A 22,827-nucleotide genomic window follows, 5' to 3' on the forward strand; every position below is an offset into this window, starting at 1 on the left:
TTTAGAGTTTTAAAATACCATATAAGTTTGTTATTTGGCTTCTGGTGATTACATTTACATATTTACCAGCGGAAGATTGATGGAGCAGGAACTTTCAGTTCAGAAATTTTCCCAGACCTCATTGCTGTATTGAACCAGCAATCAGAAAACACTCTTCTGTTACATATCGGTATGCTGCGCTAAAGTAATGGGTTTCAAATGTTTTCTTGTTTTTTATGTGTTGCTTTAAATTTCAGGCTCTGAAATTTATGCACGTTAATACACAACTTGATCACTAGGTTGTTTTATGCAACCACTGCACATTATCAGTTCAACGTTACTGCTATTTTAACTCGATTTGATTTTCCAAAACACATTATAGAAAATTGAAAAGTGGAGCAAAATTCTGATTGTATTTTACAACTTTCTTTAATTAAATGATTCACAGTTAAGTGAGGGACAAATGTAACTAACAGTTATTATACTGCTTGGTTCCTAGAGATGAGTAGGTATCACCACAAGGGGGCGCCTAGTCCCTTTTTCCTTTGTTGTACTACTGGACAGAGTGAGAACTCGTCTTCCACGTTGTTGTAGAGGAGATCATCGGTGATGATGAGGTGTAGAGCGGTAAACTATCGTTACTTTTCTCATGTATGAGACTATGTACCATCTGGGTTTACATGGACGAAGTGAAATAAAGTTAAAGTGTGGAATACTTCGACAGTGCTTCCTGCTGTTTTGGGTTAAGAGTGGCTAACCACCATTGCTAACTCCTTCTCCAACCTCTTGCCGCACCATCACTAAAGATTGTAAATGTGGTTGAAACCGGATGCTTTTTCAACAGAAAAGTGGATCTGACTGGTGAAGGTCGAGCGTCTCTGTTTCTGTGGAGATCACAGTTGAAGTTGGTAATGATCTGCACAGCTCTGGATTCCGACCAGTAAAGAAAGTTTATTTAGTTCAGAAACATCAAAACGAGAAAAAAGTTCAAGATTTACCTTTAAATTAAATCCAAGCTGAACATTTAATTAAGATCTGTTGACTTATATTTGCATAAATTAATCTAAAGAAAAATTTACTTTACAAAACTTTATTGTACATTTTTAAATAAGCAATTCATGAATACATTTATATTATTTAAAGTTGGATCAAAAGACAGATCTACGGACAGTGAAGAGTTTTAATAAATTAATGACACACTTCAATAATTGTTACATAAATTATTTTTATTGTCATTTGACACTCTTCACTCTCCATAAGAGACAGGACATACTGGAGCCGCAGTTTGGTATTAAGCTTTGATAATATAAAACCAAGTTTATCGCTCATACAGTTTTAGGGTTAAAAACTATGCACATTTTGAAAACTTAAAAAAAAAAAAATCTTCAGTCCTACATTATAAAAAATAATTTTTGCTGTTACTTTAAATTATTCTAAAAGTATATTATGGATAAATTATGAATAAAACATATAGTGCTATAACAGAGCACTTAGGATCCAGTGGTGCAATCTTTTATTCTACAATATATTTTATACAGCATGTGTTTAATGTAGCGTACTGGTGTATTAAAATCAAAGAATAAGAAGAGTGCCAGGTGTGTAAAAAAGTAAAGGTAACACAGAGTTGTAAGCAGCATTTATTAACACACATGGAAACAAAACAAGGTTTAAAAAGACATAATGATGCCACGCTATTCCTCCTTGGTTCAAAGTCTGATGATGATTAAATAAATCTCAACGCTAAAAGGAGTTTTGTACCTTAACTCCATTTTAGTGGTACGACACCTGCTGCATGAGTTAAAATGAGGAAAAGAAAAAAAATAAAACTATTACACTCAAGTCAGTGCCAATGTGTAGAAACAAAGTAAAAATCACATTTAAAAATTCAGATAAAGTGTGTTTTAAAACTGGCTTACTCCTGTGATGGACACATTTAGCAAGGTTTAACCTTTCAAAGTAAAGAATCGACCCTTAATTAAAAACTAATTGACAAAAAGCTGGTAAAGAGGTTTCTACATACACTGGGGATTTTTAAACATTATCGATGGAAATCTGCTGCTGCAACTTGTTAAAATACAGCCAAGGTACAAAATTAGCAGTGATTCTAAATAATAAAACTTTTCCTAACATTTTTTAAATATGCAGCTGCATCAAAATTATAATTAAGCAACAAAAGATTTTATTTAAAAATGATCTATCGTCATGTTTTTTTCTGAATGACAAGACACTTTCCGAAGGATAGACTCATACTGTTACGGTTTAAAATGGCATGTGGCATCCGATGACTAACAGGACATGACAAGAAGATGTTAAAGAGACGCCAATAATCCGCAAACCTAAATACCGTCCACCGGGCAAGATCACAGTCATGTTCACACAGACGTAAAGCCTGACCAATCAACGAGCTATCCTTTAAAATCCTAAAGTACGGAAAACAGCATCAACAGAAGAATCGAACTGCGCACACAAAGTAACACACGCATTCCACACACACAACAGCAACAGCGGGAACTCAGAAACTGCTGCTCTGTGTCCCCGTGTCGTCGTCGCGCTTCTGCCGCTTCTTCGCTCGGATTTCGTTCATGGCTTCCTCTATGGAGCGCGTGTCCCTCTTGTTGGCCACCGGCACTGCCGACAGAGAGAGAAGTAACCGCAGCGTGAATACGGAGAAGGATTCACAGCAGAAGTATTTGCCCGTTTTACGTGTGGCAGCGGAAATCCTCACCACAGCCGTAGCTCCTGTTAGCCTCCAGTGTGTGAGCTGCATCTTTAGCAGCAGAGGTGCCTATCAGGTGACTGTACTTGTCTCTGTAGTTGGAGTTGGGACATGCTTGTGTCTTTTCTGTCTGAGTGGATGCTGCTTCTTCTAATGCAGCCCGCTCCTGTGAGGGGGAGAAAAAAAATTCAATAAAAGACGGAAGGTATTCCACAGAGTGTCTTTTAAAAAGTTAAACCACTTAAAATGATCAGTTTCTCTGCTTTTACTGTTTTCAGGTAAATGTTTGAGTAAAATGAACGTTGTTGTTTTATTCTATGAACCACTGACAACATGTCTCTGAAATTCCAAGCAAAAAATGTTGTATTCATTTGCAGAACATGAGAAATGGTCAAAATGGCAAAAAAAAAAAGATGCAGTGCTTTCAATGCAAAGAAAACAAGTTCATAATCACTTAGAAACAACAACACTAGTGTTCAACTCAGTTCAGAAATCAATATTTGACGGGAATAACCAGGAGGTTTTCAATAGGGTTCAGTGCAGTGGGCTCTTAATTTTATCCAAGACTGTTCGTCTAACCTTTTCACAATAAAATACAAACTTTAGTGAACATTTTTGTTTTAGGCCAACAAATTGGTTTAAAAAATGCTTTTGTATTTGCACCCAACACTGCAGCCTCAGTAAAAATGTGCAGAATCATTTCTGTGCATATCTGTGGATTGTCAAAATTGGATTTAGTTTGCACAACAGATCCATCAGGGTTTTGAACAAGAACTATGGAAAATGCTAAAACAGCTCAATTTAAAAAAAAAACAAAAAAAACCCATAAATGTCACCATAAAACAAGCAGGTGCAGAATATTGGTGAGCATCTGGTTTCCAGTCACAACTACAGAATTATAGGTAATTTTACAAAAACAGATTCAGTATAGACTAGAGTATACTAAGATATGCTTACGGCTCAGATCAGATTTATAATATTAAACTTGATGACGCTTGACAGAACAGAAGGAGAACGTCATCAAAGATAATACACAGCTTTTGATTTTTTGTAGGAGGTCAGATACTTTGTGTGAGAGATCTGTCCAAATCAGATACAACTGTGACATTCCTTATTTGTCCTTTTATTAAAACAACATAATTCCTAATATTTATTAACCCAGAATTTCAAATAAAGGTCAGAAGGAAGAGTTTAAGCTACATCTGTCTTGACAGCAGGTCTCTAAAAAGCTCATTCGGTTGGTTGTTATTTTATTTCATGTTGTGGTGAAACATCAACATCCTTTTTGTAAGCATCGCTATAATTCACCACCAATTGGTCTGACGAATAAGAATACACTTCACCAAAACATAACATTTGATTTCTAAGTGTGTTGATCTCATCTGATGCATTATTTTATTTTATTTTATTTTTTAACCCTACAGACTTACTTTTAGTCTGCGTCGCTGTTCTGCCAGCTGCGGATCCCACTCTTCTCCTTTGCGATACGCCTCCAGCTCTTCATCCGACGGCGCGAACTCCTGAGTTCAACGATCACATTTCTCCTCCATCAGCCACCAAATTAAACACTGAGAATTTGTTTTGAAAATCCAACAATTTGGTAAGAGCAAAGACCCAATACCTTCTTAAACAGCATGACGTACCGACTCTCCTCATCCTCTCCGAAAGAAAACGAAGTGAGACCAGCCACTTCTGCAACATCGTGCCTATAAAAATACACAATGAGGTTTTTTTTTATTTGTTTTTTTTTAATCGATGTACTGGAAAGGGCCAAAACTGCGGCAAAAATAAAATAGTGATTTCTTACAGTATACTCCTTTCAATTTTTCCCATAGGGTTGTATTTTCTTTTTTGTTGTGAGCTGTCTTGGATGAAATCCGACACCTCTTTCTCCATCTAGATTTAAGGTGATAAATGATCACGTTGTGAAACGGCGACCACATGTGGGACGCAGGAGAATTAGAAAAACTTTTATTTTACTTGAAGGTCTCACCTTCTTCCTAAACTCTGCTTTCTTTCTTTTCTCCAATTCTTCCATCTTCTTTAGTCTTGCAGCTTGCTCTTTAAGGAAAAAAAAGAAAAAAAAAGGTTTTTATGAGGTAAAGAGGACAGTCTTGTAGCTTTTGCTCGTTCCATCTAACTGGAACGAATTAAGCCACAACACTTAAACAGATGACAGGTATCTACGTCCGGTGGTTGGTGCTATGCCAATCATTCATCCAGCAGCCCGTCATGTTTTTGATTTAAAAATTTTTTAAAGTTGACAGGAAATTTGAAACTATCTCTTGATGATTATGTGTTATTGAAAGACTGGCAGATTAATACCTGAACACCAACTATAAAGTCTTAAAAAATGCAAACATTTAAAAAAGACTTAAACAGTGCTCAGCCTGGTGGGGGCACAAATAAAGCCTGGTGGCCCGCCAGGCTTATAATACACTGGGGGAAACCCTGCTTCAATATTTAAAAATATACTTCAATTGACACAAATTTTAAATACTAAATCCAAGACGTAGAGTCTCTGATATTTTATGTACATTCTTTCATGTAAAGCTACAGCATGACAAAAAAATTTATATTATATAATATTAGATTTATATCAGGTTCACCAAATATCTTCAGGTTTACTGATGCTACTTGATTTATTGTTCAACACAAACTTTAGTTGCGAAAAAAAAACGCAAAAAGTTTAAAATTGATCAAAATTTTCTGGTCAGTTTTTGTTCCAGACTTTGACTGTACAGTCGCACTTCAACGTTGAAAAAAGTGAGTAAGTGGAGGATAACAGCAAGTGTCGAGCCTACAAAATAAAATAAAATGAATTCAGCAAGGGCCTGATCCAGGATCGCTTTCCCCCACCCCAGAAAAGATGTGTGTTTTAAATCCCCTTGTCGGGGTTAACGCCTTATTATTTATGTACTGTTTAACTGTCTCGTTTAAAAATGAAAAATTAGAAAATACTTTCATGTGATTGGCTTGCAGCACTGTACCTGATCAAATAAATGTTGACTTCTCCCTCTTTACAACTGTATATGAAAATAAATATTTTTGTGCACTTTAAGTCCTAGAACCTTCATCAATATTAAACTAATTATGTGATCATTTAAAAAAAAAATCCAATAAATCAATAATTAGTGAATTACTAAAACATATCTCAAATTATAATATTAATTAGATTAAATAAACCCATACATAATTAACTACTTACTGGTGAAATTAATTAAATAATATAGATAAGTAAAAATAATTAACTAAAAATGGAAAGATTAACAGATAATGATATGATGGTTTTATTCTACAACAGATTGAAATAAATTGGGATCTAATAAAATATTTGGATTATTTTATTTAATGTATGCACTCAAGTTTACTTTTAATACATTTATTCCCAAATTATTTGTAAGATTATCAGGCTTCTGGCCTTCATTAGTGCACGGGCTTTCTAAATATACCTTTAGCCATTTCTAATAGTATTGACGGTAGTTTAATTATTAATAGATAATCTCTTGTCAGGGAGGAAATGTAGCATAATTAAAGCGCAGATAAAAGGATATGAATTTGAGAAATATGTCATTTATTTTTAAGGACACACATGAACAGTGTGGTGTTTGTTTACAGTGCCGCAGCAGCCTGGGTCCACAGACTGATAAGCTGCGTGTCTCACTGAGGCGGTGCCACGCTCGGGTCAACACAGCTTACACGAAACTGAAAGCTCAAATGTCCATTAGTAGCAAAACAAATGTTCCCTTAGCATGTCATTTAGTTTTAGACCTTCACTAGCGCCCGCTTTTTGGCGCCATTTCCCCACTTCACACGAAGATGAAGTGAGTCCTTATCTAAACAGCATGCTGCGTACCTCGAGCCTTCCGTCGGCTTTCTTGGTCGCCGACTGTAGGAGGTTTCTCCATCGAGTTTAAGATTGAACCAAGGAGGTCCGCCATCTTGCAATGATATACCTCTTCTCCTGCCGAACACTGTGCGCATGCGTGTTAGGGCTCAGTATTCTTCTCTAGAAAAAAATCTGCATTCAAACAATCTGCTGCCACCACGTCCCAAAGGGCTGTAGTGCTGCAGTGAAAGCCGAGCCGAACATCATATTTATTGATTTAAGGTCGTGGTCCCCCCCCCACCCTTTCCATATTCTGTTTGAGAATAGAAGAAATACACACACAAATAAACACGTTATCGTGATGAGAATACAAGTTGTACAAGACAAGCTCAATCTGAACCTTATTAGCACAATTGTAAACAACACCCCTGAAGATGGCAAGACACTCAACAAATAACAGAAAGAAAAAAAAAATCTTTAGGGGTTAATCCCTCATTTTCTTTTTTTATTTTTCAGGTTGTTGAAGATTTAAAGCAATGACTTAGGTCAGCTTTGGATAGAAAATAAGACAGGCATTTAAAGATAATAAATTGTAAAAATATAAATTGCTTTTTGTGTGGTCCCACGGATATTTTAACAGTTTGTCTTGTGTGACGAGCTCTAAGTCTTCTGAGGTTGGAGAGCATCTTGGCCTAATGTTTAACTTCGATTATAGATTTTTGATCAGATTTAAGTGTGGCTCTGGCTCAGCCTCTTCCTGTCATAATGAGCGTGTTGGAATGTTGAATCTGCCAGGGGAATTAATAATTTATAGTACAAGTGTGTATCATATGTCTTCCCACTCTTCATAAGTAAAGTTGTGTTGTGTTTGTCAAAAAATAAAGATTTTTATAAATATCAATGCAAGTTTACACATATTTAGCTGTGTAGCCATCGTCTTGTGGGCATTTGCCTTGTATCATATTTCCCATTTTGAAGAGTGCATTAGAGAATTGGGCCATTGTGTTTGTTCAATCAATCAATCAATCAATCAATCAATAAAACTTTATTTGTATAGCACATTTCAGCAGCAAATAGGGTTAGGGTTAGGGCACATTTCACATTTCAAAGTGCTTTACTGAAGTTATGTTATGTCAGATATAAACCCAAGAGATACACAAAGTTGCTAAATGCTAATTTTAGTTTATAGACACTATACATAAGTTGAAAGAAGTTATATACAATTTTAAATGACAACATTCGCTAAATAAATCTTAGATTTATGAAAAAATTCAGAGTGAGAATATGTTGCTGCAATTGTTTTAAATTTATGACGTAAAAGTTGATTATAATTTCTTAAAATGTGGTAATGTGTGGGTAATCTCTTTTCTTTTACTGAGGCAGACAGAAGACAGGATAAACACGTAAATAAACATCTTTACGTAAGCAACAGGGGGCAAGCTTTACAATCGTGTGTGTATGTGTTCATACCTTTTTATTGTTAAGTTAACAATTCTCCCTTGCGTCACTGGGGAATGTTTTGTGAAGCGTGATTGTAGTTTCACAGCATCAGCAATAATTGAGAACTAGAGCCATATTCAGATGTGGAGAAAGGCCTGGCTGAGCAGAAGGCCAGGCTGTGAAAACACAGACAGCACCCCGACCTGCACTGCTAAACAAACATCTCCTGAAAATTCAACTTTTGCTTTGCTGTGATCCACTCCTCGGTTCAACAAAAGTGCTACATGTAAGTATAATTTGACAACAAACCCCTTTTTATTTCAGCAGATGTTGAAAGCTAAACAATCTGCTCAATAAGTTCTCAGAACTTTGTAAACGTAGCTCAATGATTTTTGTGTGTTGGGTAACATGACAGCCATGACCTCCATGCCCCAGACATCTTTCAATGATGCTGTTGTTGTGATTTGGACAGACAGGACGGACTCCTCCCCCCTGTTGTGCTTGAAATGCTGTATAAATGCAGCATCAGTGTGTCAGCAGCAGTCTGAACGTTAATTGGCGCCCAAACATGAAAGGACTGAGCTTGGTTCTCCTCGTACTTCTCCTGATGTTCGCGACTGCGGAGGGTGAGCAATGGATGAATCTGTTTTGCTACATTGTGAAGCCAAAATAAAGCAATTTATATTGACAGTCTCACCTGTTTGTGTTGCTCTGATATCAATCATTTTAAATGTGTGACAATAAAAAAAAAAAAAGAAAGAAAGGTGATTTCATTCCTAATGGAAGGGATGATTTTTCTTTCATGTTTGTCATCAGGAGAAGAACCAGAGATGCAGTATTGGACCTGTGGGTACAGAGGACTCTGCAGACGGTTCTGCTATGCCCAGGAGTACATTGTTGGACACCATGGTTGTCCTCGAAGATATAGGTAAAGTTTAAGATTACTCTCGGAAAAAAGCACTATGAGAAGGTGTAAGAAGAGCTAAAGTTTTGACTTTTTGTTTTGTTCCAGGTGTTGTGCCGTGCGTTCTTAGCACTCTGATGATGGTCCAGATAATCCTGCATGATGCTAGGAGACAACCTCTGGAATATTATGCAGAGATGGTTGACTTGCTGCTTCACCATCTCAGCCCAGTTTGGTATCCAATAAATTTGGATCCAACATAGAGTTTCTGTAGTGGGTAGAATAATAGGTACACCACAATTTTACGCTGCCCTGACCGGAATTGTCTAGCTTATTTGCTTTGCTGCCAATAAATGCATTAAAATAAACATACTGATGTTTTTGTTTACTATCATTGTCTGAATTATTATTTGGTGGGCTTCTTTGAAATAACAGTGTGGAAAGCAGTCTGGCATGCTTTCGCTGGTTGCCGTGCTGACAGGAGACAATAACGGTCAAGTGACTGACCCAGATAGCTGGGATGGAGCACAGCTTTTGTGAATGAAGTGTTATGTCTCTCATCTGTGTTTATGTTGTTTCACCGTTCGTTCGGTCTGTCTGTCTGGACAACGCTGCTGGGAAACAGACGGACGGCACTACAATACACCAGTCAGGACTGCGATGCGAATTCATTGTCGCTTTGTCTGTGGTGTGTTGAATTGAAAGGTCAAATGTCTCTGAGGATGGTTTTTGTATTTTCACTATTATTCTCTTTTTAATATAGAGTACGTTTTTAACTCGTACTCAGGTGCCTTAACTGGTTTGTTTGAGAATGAGTTGACTGTGCTGACGGTGTAACACATACATTGAGAATATGAACAAGTTGCCTCTATTTAAAACAGAAAAGCAACAATTCCTACTTCTTCCAATGCAACATGTTTACTGCAGCAGATATTTACAAAATTATTTAGGTTGTACCTAAATTCAAATTTGAAGTGAACAGCATCTCACCAAATCTCTAACCAATTTTAATAAAATGTTAGACACTTTCAGAATAATTTTTTAAAAAAATAGAAGATTCAATAACAGCTGCAGGTAAGTTATATATTTCTATGTAAAACCAGAAGGTGCCTATACACCAATTTATTTTGGTAGCTTTTTTAAAAAAAACCATTATATTTCCCCATAATATACTTTAATAGTACTTTTAATTTTACATAACTGAATGCAAATCAGAAACACTACTGTAACAGAAATTGCTTTGGTAGCAATTCTGTTCCACTTGAAGAAATAATACTGACCGTGTGGGATGTAGAGGAAATTCAAATTCAAATTAACATGGCTTTTAATAGCTCATTAAAAACCAAGGATTAATCACACTTATTCTGATGTGTAGAGAGCAAATAAGGCACAACAGGAATATTGAAAGAAAATGAGAGTGCACTCATGCCGTTGCTCCTTTTAAACATTTTATCAAAAACAAACGAATCAAAAAAGACATTAAGAAAACAAACAAAAAAAGCACTAAACTGAACAATACACGTGCCCTGCAGGGCAGAACAAAGCAAAACAATTGTAAGAATATCCAGATTAATTTGTACATACAATGCTGGATCATCAAATCTTTAAGGACAAAAAGACCTGCAGCTCCACACATGAATTGGCAGCAAACATCTGAAAACAGGAAAATCCGAAAACTTAAAACGCAGTATTTGGGAACTAAATATCAACAGGGAAAAAAAGGGGGGACTTATTTACAGTGATCTCTTGCTGAATTAGAAACATTTCATCCATCCCAGTCATTCACTGGCTAACATATTCCAAAAGAGATCAACAAGCAGCTGCTGAAAAACTGAAGTTTTTCTGTCCTGGATGCACAAATCAGTGGTGCTCAGTGAACAATTACAACTACTCTATAAACGTTTAGACACTGTGTTGCCCAGAGACCGAAACATTGTTGACATAATTCATGGATCTATCGGACATTGTTTTGGCAGCACATCAAATCAAACATCATATTGAAAACTGGATAAAAAAAATAAAAAAATCAATGGGATGTTTCCTGCGAAAAAAGGTTTTATGTTCTACAAATGAAAATAGTTGTTCAGTCTCATAGAGCAATACAATTTTGGATGGCTATTACAGGAGAGTGATGATGGTTAAAGGAGATGATCAATACAGCTGAGAATGAAAACAGAGGAAAACAAATGGTCGATGCTTCACAATCACACAGCTTATTTGTTTACTCAGCATTTTAGCGCCGAGGCCAAACTTTAAATGTGCTTTTTAGGCCCATTTTCTGTCAGCTTTAAAACCTTCTCCAGTTCTCTTTAAATGTCAGAATATTACGATTATTGATAGTATATTATTGAGATTCGCCGAGAAAAAGGCACATTTTTCACAAGAAAATTTGATCTTTTGCCTTTTAGGAACATAGCCTACCTAATGCTAACAGCTAAAGTTGAGAAAACTCTTCAGTATATAATTTGTTACGGTGTATAATAGAGATGGTTAAAATGAAGTGTCTTATTTTGACATGTTGAGAATTATTTGCAGCCCATTCGGGTTGCAACAGAAGGGGAGATGGTGAGACATTTAGCGGGTAACAGGAAGGCTGAATGTATTACAGCAAAGTTGCCATTTCATCCTTTTGAGCTTTCTAAAATTCCTTGGAAGTGTTGGCCTCTTTTCGTAAACTTAAATTAGAGGTAAGGACGTACATTCTTCAGATTATACATATGGAAACTGCTGGGTAAGTAAAGCTATCTGTGCTAATCGCCGATAAAAGACGGTGAAGGGTTAAAGATGCGAACTCTGATCATTTTGTCAAATGACTGCTAACAGTAGAAACATTTTCAAAGCTGTTCTTATATCTACTGGATTCTCAGGAGAAATCAAAATAGACTCAAACTGGTGCAGATTAAACCTGTATAAAAGTTGAAAATTGGAAACTGGCCACAAAATTCTGATCGGTGCATCTCTGTTTATGAGTCCTATTCACCTATGTAGGTATAATGAAAGGTGGTAAAATCAACTGAGTCTGTTAAGGATGTGCATCGCTACTCTTCCTGAATTAGCCTCAATTGGAGCAGAAATTTAGAAATTAAAGAAAACAAGTGTATTTTCTCGATTGTCATATTTGATCTATCCAGGACTTTTAAGTTTGCCACATTCTCCAAAAAAAATCAAAGACAACTTAGACATTAGTGTGTGGCAATAGGGAAAATAGATGAGCTTTAAGTGTTTGAAAACAGCAACACGTGTGCATATATTTGTTTTTTGGGGGTAAAAACATGACCGAGAGGTTGTTGTTTCAACGCCATCTCTTTCAAAACTAACAAGAAAAGTCCCTGCATTTCAACAGGCTTCTTCTGAGCATGAAGTCCGTTCAGTATCACCATGTTTTCGTGGTACACCTCAGTTCTGTAGACACAGCCCACATCTGAAGACTAAAACATCTAAAGCTTGTTAAAACAGTGATAATAACTAGTTGAGAAACCCTCGGTCTATTTAAGTCTAGTTGATGTGGCAAGAGAGAACATTATGAACGTGATGACATCTGAGCAAACAGTTTATGGCCACGCATCAGTCTGGGGGATCGTCACCGCTCGGACAGTTCAAAGGGAGTGATTGGTTCAGCATTTCTTTTGCGGTCTCCAAACTGACAGCTACTCGTCTTTTTGATAAGAGGCGTCCCGTTGACAGAGCAATGAATTCCACTTTTTGGTCCCTGTGGCTCGTTTGCTTTAGACTTTGATCTTCAGCGCCAAGAGCAAACCCGATCTGCTAAGGATGATGCATCACAGTCCAGTGAAGCTGGCTGGCCTGAATGAAAGGCGGTGGCTTTCGGCTACTCACATTCGCTGTTGTTCAAGGCAGAGGTGGTCATTTGTGAAAAACGTAGACTGGTCTCTGAAAACCTGCATCATGAGAAAAAAATTTTTTTTTAATAGATCTTAAAACAGCAATGTGTTATGCAAGAAGGAAACTCAGCATAATATTACCTCTTACTGAACACTTAGGAGACCCCAGGTGCTCAAAACTTGTGAAGCCCACTTCATTTGTGAGGTAAGATGAAAACTGTTCAGGTTTGAGTCTGATGCTGCGATAATTCCTGTTAATGTTTTCCTTATGGAAGAAGGAAGAAGAAAATAATGGTTATATATAAGCTAAAATGACAATAAAGAAAACATTTCATCACTCATTTTAGACCAGACTGAGGACATTTTAGCAGCCCTTTTAACAGCCTGGCAGACTTGTCATGGTGCGTTCACACCAAACAAGTTTTATGTGTCTGGTTTACATTCAAAGTCTACGTGGAGGCGCATCAAGGACCCATTGCGGCGCATTTGAAGCGTCCACCATGTCTGACAAATAGGCCGACAATGGAAAACAACGGCTAGAACGATTTTGAGACGTCTGACGTCGCGACTCCACATAAACTTTGAATATAAACCAGACACGCGACAGGTGCTTAGTGTGAACCCACCATCACAGATGGCCTGTTTAATTATTTTTAAAATCCTGGAGGAAAAAAACTGAATGCTGCTCTATCAACAAAATGGCCTTAAATGATGCAATGCTAACAATTGTGCCACTGGTGGTTTTGTAGAAAAGAAAAAGTGGGATTTGATCAAGTTGAATAAATGTACTCAAATTAAAAAAAGGCTAATTTTGCTACTACAATAAAGGAACAACTGTTTTATTTTTCCAGAGTGTGGGAGGAACTGAATGCTTGTTGAAACAACAAATAAATAAATAATTAAGAAAAGTGAAAATCCTCTTACTGTTAGCTTCTTCCTCCTGACATAGGACTCCCAGGGCTGCGGCTCCAGGATGAACAAGCCTCCAGGGCGGAGGTGTCTGTAGGCTCTCTTGAAGAGCCGCTTCAGACCGCTGTCGCCCCAGTTTAGGTGAACCCATTTGGTAACGCTGAGGCACAAGATCACGTCATACTCTGCCCTCTGAGTCATGAGGAGATTATCGTTCTCTAGAACATAGTTAGCCTGAAGGAAAGCAGAGGCGGGAGAAGAAAAAGAAAACAAAACAAAAAAACACTGTTTTGGTAAATGGATGAAACATTTTTGTGAAGCTGTGTTCCATAGAAGATTACAGCTTGTAAAAAGATGCTGACATGGGGGGGGCTGGAGGCAAGAGAGCTGATGTAAATTAAACAAAATGCAGAAATAACACTGCGTTATTTTTTTCGTTTGGTGTTTACTGCAAAGCAGACAACAGCAACACCGATTTTCCATACAGAGCTTTTCATTTCTTTCTAAAAGAATCCAACTGAATTCTTCAGTACATCAATGATGCAGGACGGTTTTTTTGGGGGGGAAAGAAATGTGACTTGCAAGATTATGCAAATATGAAGTCAATCTTATTTTTGTCATTCACAGCACAAATTTGTCTTAACCACTGCTTCATTCTCTGATTTTTTTTAACAAACTTAATCTGTAACGTAAAACGTAACGTAGATTAATCGTAAAAAAAATTATCTATAGAGTACTCTATTACCAAAATATTCTTTTACAAGAGCACTAATTATATGTGCAAAAGCAAAATTTGATTCAGTTAATGTTTTGATCCACATTTCTTATGTGTGCAAAACATAGCTCCTCTGGCATTAAAGGCTCTACCTCCTCTGTTCGTTATAATACTTATTTATATTTATGCAACCGATCCATTTTTGCCTCGGTCTATTTTCCAAAACAGACACTTTTCATTCTGTTATCTTAGCCAAACGTTTAGTTTTGTAGACTGAGTGGGTGTCACAGGCGCTTCAGAGATTTGAGAATGACTGCTGCTGCTGTTATTTGTAACAGACACACAAGAGGAGGATTTTACTCAGTAAAACAGTTTCGTCTCCATCAAACCAATTCATGTTGAGGACAAAAACAAAGCCTTTTGAATTTAGTGACACTTTAAGACAAAAAGAAACAGCAATTACCAAACTCTGCTCATTTGTCACTCCCCCAAATACATACATTTCCATTACTTTTTTTATTTTAATTGTAGAAATCATCTTCCTTCCATTGCTCAATTCGTCATAACGGAGAGGGTTTTCCCCACCAAACTGGCTCCAGCTGGTTTCTAGTGCTTACTTGGCACCAGTTTTTCTGTGTCTCCATTGCCACAACAAGCACTGGGTGTAGCGCAGATGAACTGATTCTGCCCCGGCCCGGCTAAATCACCGCTTTGGTGCAAGAATTTATGGCTGTATCAGATCTGAAGTCCCTTTTGTTTCAAACACAGTTTGTGTAGGAAGAGGTAAACTGGTGAAAAGCACACTGAGAAGACATTACCTGGGGAAAATATCACCATAAAATGTCTTGGGGAGGTAACAGACCATTTTGTTGCTGACAATTTGAGCATACTTGTCATTCCAACAATCAATGTGTGGAAGCTAAATCCAGTATGTCACAATATTTTAGGTGCCATACAGTAAAAATCTACTTCCCAATTATATGATCACTGTCCTTTAGGCCCAGAAGTTACAATATTTAAGGGACCAGCTTCATAAAGCTTATGAAGAGTGATTGTGTTGTGTCTTCACCAACAACGGCCTCTTTAAAGTCACTCAAAACATCTTGACCAAAGGTTTTCACTTGAGAAGTTTCCAAACTAAGAAGGTTGGTGTCAAAACAAAGACTTAGGATGATTATTAATGCCTTCATTTTCTCCCAACTGGACTAATTTATTGCACTTTTTATGTTAATCAACAATAAAACGTTACTTGCCAACAGCAGGTCCAAAGCTCTGCAGCCAGACTCTTAAATAGAAAAACGTCCTGAAACTCGAGGACTCAAGTCCTCTAAGCAGTAGACTCGTAATCCCGAGGATGAGATATAAAACTCCTTCCAAACTGTTGGGCCGACTGTGGTGAGGACTTTCTCTTTTGTTTTTAAAACCTGAACTCACTTAAAACACATTCTAATTCAAATATGCTTTTTATTGTGATCCTTTCGAATATTCTGTTTCTAATCATGCTTTATTTGTTACGCTGTGTCTTTGTGAAGAATGTTGGTCAGTGAAAGGCACCAAAATAAATACGACGTACTTAATTTCCTTATAGTCTTGATCATAGTAATAATGCATTTAGTCAAGCCAACTGCAAAGGCTCACCTGGTTTTTTTTTTATTTTACATGACCGTAAACTGCATCAAAAATAACTGACTAATATTATTTTTCCACCTTTAATGATTTTATCTGACATTTTCTTTTTTATTTTCCACCGCAGGGGAAGAATGAGCACTTCAGTTTTGGTTCCTTAGCTTTTTAAAACAAATGTTTGAAGCAAAAGACAGCAACAACTTTAATGACATTAATAAAACGTTGTAAACTGCTGAGTCAATTTGGTTTAAAAGGCCGACAGTCTTCATCAGCATTCCGGTTGCTATTTTTAATGGAAAAAAAAAAAAAAAAGGTTGTGATTCTATAAAAACAGTAAAATGTCAAACAATAAGTAAATATGAGCCGGCCAGTTTTCCAACTAACATATTCCAGATTAATGTTGATTTTTTTTTTTTATTATTGCTAATTTGCAGAGAGAAGAGCAAGAGGACAAGTTAGTTAATCCCCAATGACTTATGAATATCTTTCCTGTTGGGCTCAAAAGTACAAACGTCTGTAAATAGAGCAAATCAGATAAGGTCCCGGGTGAAGACACTTCTTTGTTAGAAAGCTCAAAGCCAACTGATATATTTTCTTTATCTGCTGAGATATGATATAATCCACTGTGTTTATAATGTTTGGGAAGGGATATTTATGTGTGTCCGACCAAGTGAAAGAAAAAAAAAAAACACGTAGCTTTGACGCAGCTGACATCTTAAACGTAACAGAATTTAATTTTAAGAGAAGCATGAAATATTAGCTGGTGACTCGAAGTTAGCTGTTTTTATCATCTGTGACGTGTTCAAAATAATGTCAGAGGGCTCAAAGGGGCACTTTAAGTTTATACTTTGTTCTACAGTGAGTTTTCTGTTAATACAGAGCTTTACTTTAACTAGGAAACTAGGAGTTTATGCTTTTGAAGTGTCGAGCTGTCATGCAACATGTTGCTTTTTAAAAATCAAAGTCTTTCTAGTGAAATCCACACAGAAACAGCTGTTTTTCTCAATAATACTAAATATTATTTTGTATTTGTTTTACGACCGTATGACCATGTTATATTACAGCAGCTGATCTCACAAAGTGACATCGCCTCTGTTCCTGATATAAATAATTTACTCAATGTTAGCCCGTGATGAGAGGTTAGGAAATATTTAGATTATAGTTAAAAAAGCAGTTCTGTGAAAACTGTTTCTGCGGGTCAGAGTTTTACAAAAGTAGAAATCAGACATTATTAAACTCTGAATGATACATTTCCACTTTTTAAATTTGCCAATATCATTTACTTCATTTTTACTAAATGTCTCTATTTTTCCCTAGGATTTGCCTGCCTTTGTCTAACTCAGGGGTCTCAAACTCCGGTCCTCGAGGGCCGTAGTCCTGCAACTTTTAGATGTGCCTCTGCTGCACCACACCTGAATAGAATAATTAAGGCTCTGGAGAACCGATCTACACAAGGTGGAGGTGATTAAGCCATTTCATTCCAGCGCTTTTCTACCTGTGGCACATCTAAAAACTGCTGGACTGCGGCCCTCAAGGACTGGAGTTTGAGACCCCTGGTCTAACTGGATGTCACCATATAAGGGAGGCACTTCCAAAAAGCAAAGTCTTACCTTGATGAAGGACACATTAGCAGGGAACTGTCCGGGCTGAGAGGCACATGTTTCTGTTAGTGGCGGAGCAGCGATGGGTCCCCTCGAGATCCGCAGAGACACAGGGAAAGAGCAACTCGCAGAGCAGTCAGCAGAGGGCGCATCGCAATGTTTTTGCTCCATTTCCTCCGTTTTACCGTCCTGCCTCTCGGTTACGGCCTCAGCTGTGTGACAGGAGTCTTTGTCAGCTCCAGCGCTCCCAGGGCCGCCCTGTCCTTTGTCTTCTTCCCCGTTTCGAGCTCCGCTCTCGGATTCATCGTGTTTCTTCCCCGTCCCTGACTCACAGTCTTCCTGTTTGGCGGGCTTCTTCTCCTGCACCGCACGCCTGGCTTCTTGGGTCTGAAGCTCAGACAGATAATGTCTAATATTCTTACGAGCCGCATGTATGAGACCGCTGTCAATGTCCAGACCCAGTATGCGCGCTGGTCTGAACATTTTGGCAATATAGAGGGTCAGGTGGCCGGAGTTGCACCCCAAGTCCAGCACATCTTTACCTCTGAACCACTCTTGACGGAGCACATGTATGCGAGGGTCTTCACTACAGTTCGGGTTGCGATATCCGTAATATTTGTTGTAGTTCCCGTACTGGAACTTCTTCTGATGTTCCTTTACCTGACTGTGGAGCTGCTGGTGCTGACGAAGACCTGGGCCATCCCCCCTGGGCGTGTGGAAGGAATTTCTTTGCCCTGTTGTGCCGCAACTTCCATCTCCAAATGTTGTCTTGCAAACAGGGGTCGAGTGGGTGACGGGGGGCTCCATTTTGCCAGAGTTGCGCCTTCGCTTGCGTCTGCTCGCGTGGTGGTTTGTTCCTGCAGACGAGATGGGTGTTGCCTCCTCCGCAGGAGCAGATGTGACGTCATCCTTGCACGTGGATGAGCTATTAGAGCTGTGATTGTGGGAGTCCCCTGCGACGCTCGACAAACTGTTCAACTCTTTGGAGGTGTCTTGTGCGAACGACGAACCAGGCATGTCTGCAGCCTCTGTGGAGGTGTTGGCTTTCACGTCACTTTTTTCCATTTCCAATGGATTCATCTGTGTAGTTGAGATCCCGCTCGCCCCTCCGGTTCCTCCTCCGTGGTGCCGGTTGCGGTGTCTTTTCCGTCCACCGCTTTTATAGGGAGATGCCAAAAAGCTGCTGTCTTTTATCCCGCTATTCAAGTTGAGCGGATCCCTGATGTCTCTGGGGATGAGGATCTCAACCGGGTCTCGGCTCTTTGACGGCAGCGGGGAGGATTTCGGCGTCTCCGCGTTGAGTGCCCTGTTGACTTCTTCGTCCAGCAGGCTGTTGAGGTTCAGCGGATCAAAAATGTTACCTCCCAGGAGAAAGTTGGTTGGCAGGACGGAGTCGCTCTCAGAGTTGGCCCTTCGTCTCCTCTTCCCTGACGTGGGATATTTGAAGCTCGAACTCGCTGTGTAGCGCCGCTTCGTTAGCCTCGACTGTGGCTGCTGCTGCTGTTTAGAGTGATGGAAGCTGTTCCTGCGGTTGATGCTGTTCTCGCTTCCTTTCGCTCTCTGTCCCGCGCTGTCCGTGCTCGTGTGATTTGGTGAGGCTGCGGTGTCAGGGACGGGACAAGCGGCTGCAAAGTCAGGCGTGGCCGCAGCTTCCTCCATCATCACGGAAACACTGCTGTACCCTCCAGCACAGTCTGAAAGCTGAAGAGGAGATGCCGAGCTGGCCTTTGGACTCCCAGCTTTTGCACTTTGCTCCTCAATAGACATTTTCTTTTAGTTTTCCCAGCTAGAAAGACACTGATGATTTACTGGGTCTGGAAGTCACAGAAAACATATGTTAGATTAAAAGTACACACAAACTATAGACAATTAGCAAGACGTTACTATATTGGGGTCTAGGCACAAGGTTTTGGAGTAGTCTATTAAAAGTCTGGACTTCAATCTGGCTAAATGTTGTAGAATTAAAGGTAATTTGTAAAAAAAAAAAAGTGTGGGCCAAATATCCTCCACAACAAATTCAAACATTTATTACCAGTTATCGTAAACGCTCCAGTAACAACAATAACAATTTTTATTTTGGCGATAATCACTTTTGCACTTTTTAATAAATCAGTTCCTCATTTAAAAAATGCCTGTGGTATTTACTCAAGTTATCCTAATCTAATATAATAATGTGTTTGATGATCTGAAACACTGATTGTTTATAGAAATCAAAAACAGAAGAAATACCTTTTCACAATACAGTATAACAGCAATAGCCAGGAATAAGTTATTCCTGGCTGAATTTTTATTAATCTTTCTCTTCAGAAATTTTATTATTGAAGAGAAAAAAATGCGGCATGTTCTTAGTAAAGGTAGTTTTTGAATCCTTCAAAACTGATGCAGATTTAGGAGTTTATGTCACAAAGAATATGTCCACTTTAACTCAAAAATGTACATGGGTTATACTGTAACCATATTAACTGGCAATTACAGATCCTGGAAAAAGAAAACTGATCAAAGATCAGAATTTTTGACCAATTAATGAGCTCATCGCTTGAGGATATTAGTATATGATGCTTTATAATGTCTCTCGAATTTGGTTAAATGACATCTGTTTATTTTTTTTAGATAATTAATATATTTACATGTGTTATTATATATTATCAAATTATTTGATAAAACGTTTCCTTCAAATACTGCATTTTAATTTTTTGAGTTTTCAAGGCTTTTAGAGTTCTATGTTGATTTTTAAACATATACTGTAAATATTTACTAAAGAATTTACAAATCCAGGAGCTACCATGCAGATTTTTTGGCCTAGAGTTTTCAAGAACAGTTATTTTCTATGTTGTTACTATACAACTGGAGGTCGCAAATCACTAAATAAATAAGAAAAATAATCATTATACATTAAATATTCTTCAAGTATTATCTTTGTTGAGGTGAAACCTTTGGGAACCACTGTTTGTGAAAAAGACTATTGTACTTACTGCAGCTTAAACATATCTAATACAAGTAGCTATACAAGAAACTAATTCTAAAAAGTTTGCTGACATCAGGCTTTCTCGGATTGCAGTCATCCATCACAGTTGTCAGGTTTATGGTCAACATTAGATCTATACACTTCACCATTAATGCAAAAGGAGAATGTCTGTATAAATTACTTGAAGAAATCTAGATACAAATATATATATGGAACTTTTTCCAAACTTATCAAGATTATAATTGGTACATAACAAGTCAGCTTGATCCCTGTTATTATCAGTGAGTTTGTATTTAATGCGGATTCTGTATAAAAATAATATTTACTATCCCAATATAATAGCTACCACAATTGCATAAATTGTCTTATTTTTACAAGCTACCAGTGTGGAAGGCTGTGCCACAATCACGTTTGTGACGTGACATGTCTGCTGAGGGGTTATAGACCTAGAAAGTTTGAGAGTTTGTGTTGGACAGTTGTCGTGTTAGCTCACTACTAGCTCCTAGCTTCTCTATCGCGGGCCAGAGCAGCAAAACGTCGAGTAAACGTTCCGCTCTGCTCCGGTCAAACAGCGGTAATAGATAAACACCGGAGGACCTACCTCGACGTGCTGTTGCCTGGGCGCTGCTAAAACCCAGACACGCCGTTATGAAAGCGATACTATCTCCCAGATGGCCACCTACCCGCGCGTGTAGTCCCCATCAGAATAACAGTCTCACCTCGCAGTTGAGCTCTCCCCGCCTCCGGCCGGACTGTCACTACCCCGCCGCCGCCGCCGCCGCACTCCCTCCGCTCAGGCTAACGTTAGCATAGCTAACACACAACTGTCTCAGTATCAACACTAGAGTGGGAAGCTACACGGACACGCACGGCGCTGGTCTGAACACAACACTGGCTCCGCTGTCTCTTCAGACGGTCTTTGTGGAGCTTCTCAGTTAACTCTAGTCGGTCAGTAACAGACAGGTTGTTAAATAAATGATTCCATTCGCAGAAAGAGTCGGCATGGCGGCGCATCCGGGCTCCGAGCTGTAGCCAACTGTGACTGGGGCGGAGATCCCAGTCACACTATAGAACCCGCAAGGTGGTGAGCACTGTTGCTGTTAGTGTCAGCTTCCTCCTCGTGTTCTTTATCAAGTTATAAATGTCAGCGGTTTAATAATGCAGTAATTAAACTTTTCACATATTCCCATACATATATACATAGAGAGAGTTGGGAGGAATAATGTGGTTGTTCATCTATAGCTACGAGGATAACAACTACATTTATTTATTTATTTATTTATTTATTTATTTATTTATTTATTTATTTATTTATTTATTTATTTATTTATTTATTTATTTATTTATTTAATTATTTATTTATTTAATTAATTAATTAATTAATTAATTGTCGACTAAAAATATAAAGACAAGCTCCCAAGAGCAATTTCAGTTTCAAAAAGGTTTTAGTGATGAAATAAAGTAAGGAAATACCATCAATAGTTTAACTGAATAAGAACTTTAAAGTAGATATAGCGCCAATTTCCTGACTGAATTCAAGCGTTTGACAAAAAAAAAACAAATGTTAAATTACTTATGTTTGTGATGTATTCAGAGCATGTGAAGCAGTGAAATTTGTGGTTAGCTGCTAAGTTATTAGTGGCCCCACAGCATGCCTACAAACATATTTTATGTCAGTTTTAATAATGAGGACAAATTGAAATAACATGGATTAATGAACAATTAAATCTAAAATGTATGACACTCCCTCATGTGTTCTACCTGAAAATGGCTAAAATTACACTCAGGTGCACTTAGAACCTCAGTATTTTGAAGAGTGCCATGTTTAAACCTTAAGTTGACCCTAAGTGAGAGTGAGCACTAGGATCAAAAGAGCTGTCTGTGGTCTTCAGAAAGAAGGTTGTAACAGTAAGGGAATTAAATGGGACACAAACATTTAAAAATCCACTGTGTGGAAAATAGAGCACATTCAAAACAGCTGCTAAATTGCCCAAGTCACAAGCAAGTAGGTTTACCCTGAAAGAAGCCCAAAAGATGCTAAAACAAATGTCCAAAAAACTCTTAAAATGCCATCATGGGACTTACAACAAGCATCACTGTTGATGTGGAAGTGAATTCTACTAGAAAAGAAAGAAACAGATAGAATAAAATAGATTTATCTTTCATTTGTGTGCAAGAGGAAATCTTTGAAAGTCAGACCAAAGTTTGGCAGGCAGAACATAGCTAAGAACTTCTGGAATAGTGTTTTTTTTTATTGCAATAGAAAACATGTTTAGCTTGAAACAACATTTCAGGAAAATA

General features: G+C 38.0%; 3 protein-coding genes across 4 annotated transcripts; 1 reads left to right on the plus strand and 2 right to left on the minus strand.

The window, feature by feature from the left end:
* Positions 1-1,603: 1,603 nt before the first annotated feature.
* On the minus strand, positions 1,604-6,768 carry spag7 (sperm associated antigen 7). Its single transcript, XM_044141088.1, has 7 exons — positions 6,552-6,768; positions 4,689-4,756; positions 4,503-4,591; positions 4,317-4,401; positions 4,126-4,215; positions 2,705-2,861; positions 1,604-2,607 (listed from the first exon to the last, which is right to left on the minus strand). The coding sequence occupies exons 1-7, from the start codon at positions 6,634-6,636 to the stop codon at positions 2,492-2,494; spliced, it is 690 nt and encodes a 229-aa protein (XP_043997023.1). The 5' UTR covers positions 6,637-6,768; the 3' UTR covers positions 1,604-2,491.
* Positions 6,769-7,614: 846 nt separating this feature from the next.
* Positions 7,615-9,284, plus strand: defbl2 (defensin, beta-like 2). Its single transcript, XM_044141089.1, has 3 exons — positions 7,615-8,590; positions 8,781-8,892; positions 8,977-9,284. The coding sequence occupies exons 1-3, from the start codon at positions 8,482-8,484 to the stop codon at positions 8,996-8,998; spliced, it is 243 nt and encodes an 80-aa protein (XP_043997024.1). The 5' UTR covers positions 7,615-8,481; the 3' UTR covers positions 8,999-9,284.
* Positions 9,285-10,303: 1,019 nt separating this feature from the next.
* Positions 10,304-21,620, minus strand: mepcea (methylphosphate capping enzyme a). 2 transcript variants are annotated; one of them, XM_044141090.1, is made up of 5 exons: positions 21,246-21,620; positions 17,571-19,375; positions 13,635-13,853; positions 12,852-12,975; positions 10,304-12,767 (listed from the first exon to the last, which is right to left on the minus strand). In XM_044141090.1, exons 2-5 carry the CDS (start codon positions 19,326-19,328, stop codon positions 12,733-12,735), a joined length of 2,136 nt encoding a protein of 711 aa, XP_043997025.1. In that variant the 5' UTR covers positions 19,329-19,375; positions 21,246-21,620; the 3' UTR covers positions 10,304-12,732. The 2 variants fall into 2 exon arrangements, with proteins under 2 accessions (XP_043997025.1, XP_043997026.1); XM_044141091.1 differs by having other exon boundaries at positions 21,128-21,254.
* Positions 21,621-22,827: the final 1,207 nt, after the last annotated feature.

Source organism: Gambusia affinis, linkage group LG15, assembly GCF_019740435.1.
Source record: "Gambusia affinis linkage group LG15, SWU_Gaff_1.0, whole genome shotgun sequence".
Taxonomy (NCBI): domain Eukaryota; kingdom Metazoa; phylum Chordata; class Actinopteri; order Cyprinodontiformes; family Poeciliidae; genus Gambusia; species Gambusia affinis.